At 44.6% G+C, this 6,554-nt stretch overlaps 1 protein-coding gene across 1 annotated transcript in view; it reads left to right on the forward strand.

Moving 5' to 3' along the window:
• TG (thyroglobulin) overlaps window positions 1–6,554 on the forward strand; it is a gene marked incomplete at its 3' end in the record, with an annotated part of 60,963 nt that overhangs the window by 22,980 nt on the left and 31,429 nt on the right. The window contains exons 18-19 of the mRNA XM_010142236.1: window positions 3,593–3,802; window positions 5,922–6,076. Of these exons, the coding sequence (XP_010140538.1) occupies window positions 3,593–3,802; window positions 5,922–6,076 (365 nt within the window). The remainder of the gene's footprint in view (window positions 1–3,592; window positions 3,803–5,921; window positions 6,077–6,554) is intronic.

The following is a 6,554-nucleotide window of genomic DNA, read 5'->3' on the forward strand; positions in this document are numbered from 1 at the left end:
GTGACCAGAGCTGTGAAAAGGACGTGCTAAAACACTACATACTCACAGAGAATTTCCTGCAGGACCAGAGCTGCGAAGCACTGGAATTCGCTCATGCTTTCCAGTGAGATCTCCAACTGGGAGAGATGTGGATAAATTCAATTTGCAGTGGCCTTAATACATCTTCCCATCGCTGAAGTGAAGCAAACCAAATTAAACTCTCGGCATGGTTATGCTCCGAAGTGTAATGGTTAGTGGAGACTAGAGATGTGAAAAGAAATCCTTCAGCTCGTGCTACTGTTTCCAGAGTTCTTTTGTTTGGGTTTTTTTGAGTTTTGTTTTCTTTAAATGAGAGCTGGTGGTAGATTTAGGCAAACGAGACCACACGATAAGAAACTGCTTCGGTTTCTTTCGTGTTCCTGCTATATAAAGAGCAGCATGCTCACCACCAAATGCCTGCTTGTGTCAGCCCAACTGGGTGTGAAGTATTTTGATCGATTCAGTAGCTCCTCAGTCAGCTTGGAAACCAGCACGATCGCCATTTCCTGTGAACTCTCTTGTACCGGTGGAGAGCGATACGGGTGGGATTTACGAGAAGTCGCACGGAGGACCCAGGGTTGTATCTGCCCCACTCGTTGTGATGTTGCGTGGAGATGCCCAACATCGCTCTGAAGAAGAGAGCTCCAGGCCAGGGTGGCATACCCACGCGAGCGCGACTCTCCGGGACGGGGCTCTGGCTCTCCAGGGTCGATCGGTCTAACACGTACAGTGCTGCTGCCGGCTGGCTGTGGGCCGGTAGCTCTGTGGGACGTGGGGCTGTGTGATACTTACTTTGTGTGGGCCAGCTGGAGGAACTCAGCAGAACACCTGGTACTCAGCAGAACGGGTTGACTCTCCCATAGACTCTGAAGGGGGAAAGGGAAAAGCAGAAGCGTTTCTAGTGGGGCAGAGGAAACTCAGACTAGTTGTTAATGTTAAGTACTTGATATCTCCTTCTCTCTGTGAAAGCTCCTCTTCTAGATTCCCCCCTAAATTGCGAGGGAATTTATGGAATATGTTCTAAGTAGGGTGTAGGAGTACCCCAAGAGATGTCTTTAAGATGATTTTATATTTTGTGTATATATCTGGTGTTTCTTGGGGTCCTGTAATGCTGTGCATTTCCTAGAGGAAACAGTGACTGAATGGTTAATGACCTCTCTCTTTTAAGAGGCTCAGCTGAGAGAGAGAACTGCTTTGAAAATATAGTGGAAACTTGGCTTCGCTATTTGTTGTTCTCTGCATAGAAATATGATTGAAATAATCTTTAATGATTTTCCTGGATTTTGAAATAACAATGGAATTTTTTCATGCTAAACAACTTAGTTATTGTGTCAGAATGAAGAAGCAAGAGTTATTTTTCCCCTCAGTCTATCCAGCCTTGTACCTCTAGTAGCGGGAACTATAATCATTCAGGAAAAAGGGGAAGGAGCACTATCCCACTGTTGGAGATCTTATCTGTCAGTTGTGGTGGGGAGATATAAACTTCTCCAAAACCAGAAGAGACAGCTGTAAACAGCCAGTAATAATTTTATGTTAGTGCCCAGCGCATGCGATGAGGTTTTCATTAGCTTACTCATTTCCATCAGAGCTAGAATCCGACTTTTTCTAGTTGACATGCGCCAGGGGGATGATGCCAAGTATCCTAGCAGTCCTCACACACATCTCTCATCCCCATGCCCACTTTCCACACAGCTCTGAGCAGAGATAGAGGAGAGAAAGCCTTCCAGAGAAGGTCCCAGAGGCAGGCATTTCCTTATGGAAAACTTCAGAAACACCCACGAAAGACGTGTCAGTATTCAGCTGGATTCTGATCCACTTCTACAGGACTGAGAAACTGAGGCAGAAATAGAAGAATGACGAAATGGTGCAGGCTTGATGACAGATGTCATCTCATTTACTGCTGTTGAGGAATAAGTGAATAAGTTACTGATTGTGAACTGAAAGCTGTGAACCACACCAGGAAGTCATCCATCATCGTGGTCTGGGCGCTGGTTATTCCCAGTTCCCACACCAGCTCTCACTGGAACAGGCAGTAACAGGCTGCAGCGACACACGGCAGAGGCTGGGTCCGACCTGCTGGGTGTACAAATGTGTTAAAGCAATAGAGAGAGCCCAGGCTGATTTTTATAGTCTTTGTATAAAGAGATATTACTGCAATTTATACATCGTGTTGGATGAAGTTTTACCTGGGTCAGGATATTTTTTTCTATCTCTTTTACAGTGTTATCTTTTGGTCCTTAAATCTTGGGGGGGTTATTACAACCTTGCTAAGCAAGGGGGCCAGGTTTCCACCTTTGCTGAAAAAGAGACTGGACACGGAGACAGCGAGTGAAGATGTCCTGGATTTAGGCTCCAGTCATTTCGAGGAGTGGGTACCTCGGTCCCTTGACCCTTAACAGAAGAGAAGGAATGTAGTGGCCCATTTACAGAAAAGGTGCTACAAAGGAGACTTGGGGGGGAAATGTTTGGCAATTCAGAGATACAGATATGGAAGCCTTCTATTTTGGCATTGAAGTGCTCAGGGTTGGAAAACAAAGATGTGCTGTGCACACTGGATCCCAGGTTCATCCTGCAATGTTTTAGGCTTTGACTGAAGTGGCTGCTAAGTTAAGGAGTTGATCTTTGTATCTCCACCAGAAGAGGAGAGAGAGGCTGCTCAGATCTGAACCATCAGCAGTGTGTGCCTTCCTCCAGCGAGCTGCCTGCCTCCTCCCTGCCGCTGGGTCTGATTTCAGCATTGCTGTTTGGAAAATTATCTGTACATCCACCAAGCAAACGAATTGTGCAATATGAGAACATGATTTTCTTTACATTTGTTTCTAAGTGAGGAAGTTGTTTCTTCGTCCTGTTTTGTAGCTCTCAAACTCAGAAGTGTTCCATTATTTCTGCATATATCCAGTAATTAGGTTGGAGTTCGGCTGATATCGAGTGAAGCTGTTGGTTTGTACTGATTGGGAGAAATTAATTATCGTTGTAGTTAGCCTGCTATAACAGTCTGTTACAGTGGGCTGGCAGGGTCAAAATGACTGTATTGATGCTGAGAGAGTTGATAGGGTAAACTTTGTGCTCCAGCTTCAAAGCTGTATACTGCTGTTAAGGACCTGCTCGGTCACCAGAAGTGTCCTGGTGCTGTTGAAGACACCATAGTCATGAGCTCCTGATCTTAAAATTTTCAAACTTTGCTCTAAAGGGAATTGAGGTGGTTTTGGTTGTTTTTTTTTTTTTTGTTGTTGGTCCCTATTTCCACTGGATATCTTTTCTACGGGTTTGTTGTGCTGGTGGTAGAAACCTCCTTCTCATTTCCTGCTTAAACTTATTCGTGACTGTTTTAACCTTGTCTATTCTTAGAAACAGTGCACGTAGTTTTCTGGATGTAGTTTATCCATCAAAGTTAACACGTGCCTTTTCATCAGCTTTAGTAAACTGACATCAAACCAGATCCAAGTTGAGGTGCATGGGAAATGCACAGGGTGCTGGCTGGGTTTTTTCTGTTCATACGGGTGTTTTGCAGACACTTTTCCAAACGTTCTCCACAGTATGCCACTAATGCATGCCCTTTCTCATGTGCCTGAAGGGCCACAGTGTGCTCTGCCGTTCGGTGCCTCATCCGTTCTCAACGGAGCTGTATTTTGTGAAGCCGTTTCTGGGCAAGCGTCAAGCGTTCAGCAGTGCCGGCTGGTGTGTCGCCAGGGCTTCCACAGCGCCTCGTCCAGCACGTCGTTTCAGTGCGATGCGCAACAGCATCGGTGGGTCGCGGCTGCCCCGCTCTACCAGGCCTGCCAAAGTACGTCTGAACCCCGGGGGCCGGGAGGGGTGCGGAGAGATGTAAATACAGAACGCCGCTCTCATGACGAGGCTGCCCTGTCAATGACAGCCATAGCACACAACAGTTGTATGGGAGCTGCTAAATTAACGTGCAGTAGATTAGTCCCCTCTCGTGCCATCTTCACCTCTGTCTCCTGGCTAGCTCCAGTGCCCGGAACAGTCCTGTGCTGCTGTAATAACGTGGCTATAAATAGCTATTCAATCTATATGCAGATTTGTCTTTGTTAGTTAAAAGATGCCGACACCATGAAGTGATTCTGATGGAACCGCTTAGTCCGGGAAGAACAGATGAGCGCCAGATGTTTGAATTTGGCAGAATTTCACTGCTTGTTTGCATAATCAAGTCACTGTTGCTTCTGCATCTTTTTGCAGCAGTCTGTTCTTTAGGTTTATTGTCTTTGTTGGGTGATTTCTGGTGTTTTTCAGACGATTTTTCTTCCAAGAAAAAAATGGCGCTTTAAATCTTGGGAGAATCCGTTGTCTATTCAGAGCTCGTGTGACGGGATATTACTGTCGGCCTTTCAGCTCTGTCAAACAGCGATACGTTCTGATCAGAATGGCAATCTGCAGCAGAGCTGAACACTGAGAACTGCAGATCTCAATCCGAGTTTGCAGCTGCTTTTCACCTCCAGGATGGGTTAAACCCGTCCTAGAAACCCCTGGGCTGAGACATTTCCAGTCGTACCCCAGGTCTTCTATCCCAAATGTGAATTATTTTAAACTTTACGTTTCAGACTGAGACTTTTGTGTGTCTGTAACCATTTTGGCTGGCTTTTTGTAGCGTGTGGTGATGCAACTTTCTCATTTGCCTGATGGCAGCTGACTAACTGTTTGTAAGCACAGAGGGGAGTCTCTGGAGATCTGACACCAGCTGCCGTTTAATGCAAGCTGAGGACTTTCCCCAGTAACCTGGGCTTGAAATAGAGCAGGGTTTTAAGGAGGGAGAAAAAAATTCCCAACGCATCAGAAGGAAATGAATAAACTTCACTTCAGTGAAGAATTCACCACAACACTCAGTAATTTGTTCCAATGAAAAATCTTGTTTCCTGTTTTTTACCTGTACACTGAGAGGTTGTGGTTAAACCCGCTCGTAAGAACTCTCTGCTAAACTGAAGAGAGAGGGCTTTGTGCCTCGCAAGAACAACAGGCTTTTGTGTCCTCTGGTCCCTCCCAACACTCCCACTGGAAGCTCTCCGGGCTTTCCTACCCTGGTTTTGGGGAGAGGGGCGGGGAATTGTGACACTCCAGCAGTGACACCTGTGATGCAGTGAGGATCTGTAGGGGAGGAGAATGAGGGACAGCCACGACCGCAGTGCTCCGTCTGCGATGACAAACCCTCTGTGAAGCCTGAGATCAACGCAATTCCAGTAGAGTCGAATGTTTGCTTTTTTTTTTTCTGGCTACATAGATTTTCATTTTGTGACTGATGAGCTCACAGGTGTCTCATCGATTCGTGTGATTTGAATCACTTCGGTTTGCTCTCAGAAAATTGGCATACCCTTGTAGATGTACACATGAACACCGGTCTCATGCAAACAGATTTATTCTCTCCTAAAACTCGATTCCCAGTTAATTTGACGAACTAGGTTTCTGAAAAGCCCACTTCAATTGCTTTAACCATTGAATCTTGGTTTTTAATATTAATCTTTTCATGATTGTCTAAGAGAAGCAGAGGGTGCAGGTCAGTAATTCCTGTCTTCCCATTTCAAGCACTGGCGTAATGTCAGCTTTCGTCTAGATCTCTGGAAATTCCATCTGCAAAGGCTTATAAAAAATGGTTGTTAATGATTCAGGTTGTTCCTTATCCTTCTGTGAGTTAAAATAATGTGTAAATTATCTCTTTATTCTTACATATCTCCAGGCTTTTTCCCTAATGCACAACACGTTTAGTTATCAAGCATGTCTCTTGCTGCTTATTATTTACTGTCACCAGCTCTACTGCTTTCACCTAGAAATGGGGAGACGTTATTGATGCAAGGTCAAAATGCCAAAACAGCGTTGTCTTTTCTCAAAGTAACTTTGAAAGTCACTGTCTACGTTACTGAGGCTACTAAATGCCCTTTTTACTTGATTTCTAGAGCTCCAACTATTTCAGACAGTCCAAGCTCAAACACACTTTCAGCTACTTCTGCCTCCTGGGAAAACTTGTAGTTCTGACTACTCTGGATTACTTCAGGCATTCCAGATATTTATTTTAGATGAGTTGAAGGCTCGTGGTTTATGTCACCTCCAGGTAATTTCAATTCCTTATTCTCTGTTGTTGGCAGGTTTTTATTTTTGTTTGGTTGGGGAGTTGTGTATAGAAATAAATAAAAAGCAGAACTTTGCTTATTTGAGAGAGGTGGAAAAGCAGGTGCCATGAAATCTTTCAGCATTGGCAGCACCGATATACGGATGACTGGGAGCTTACAGTGTTTAGTCTCACTGACCCCACAACAGCAGATCAGCTTAACTGTAGCCGTAGAAGTCTCATCAGATCAGTCCAAATATTTATTAATAATAAATTTTAATGGAAGGGAACATTTTGGCTATTTTTACAGTGAGTAAACGACCTGTTGAAATTATCTTTTCCTACTTCTGATTTTACAGGCACTTCTGAAAATCACAGAATTGTTTTGGTTGGAAGAGACCTCTAAGATCATCGAGTCCAACCATTAACCAAAGCGTTGCTTTTTGAGCACAGAACAGTGCAGATGAGTAGGGAACGGCAA

Source organism: Buceros rhinoceros, unplaced genomic scaffold (assembly GCF_000710305.1).
Source record: "Buceros rhinoceros silvestris isolate BGI_N320 unplaced genomic scaffold, ASM71030v1 scaffold16380, whole genome shotgun sequence".
Taxonomy (NCBI): Eukaryota; Metazoa; Chordata; class Aves; order Bucerotiformes; family Bucerotidae; genus Buceros; species Buceros rhinoceros.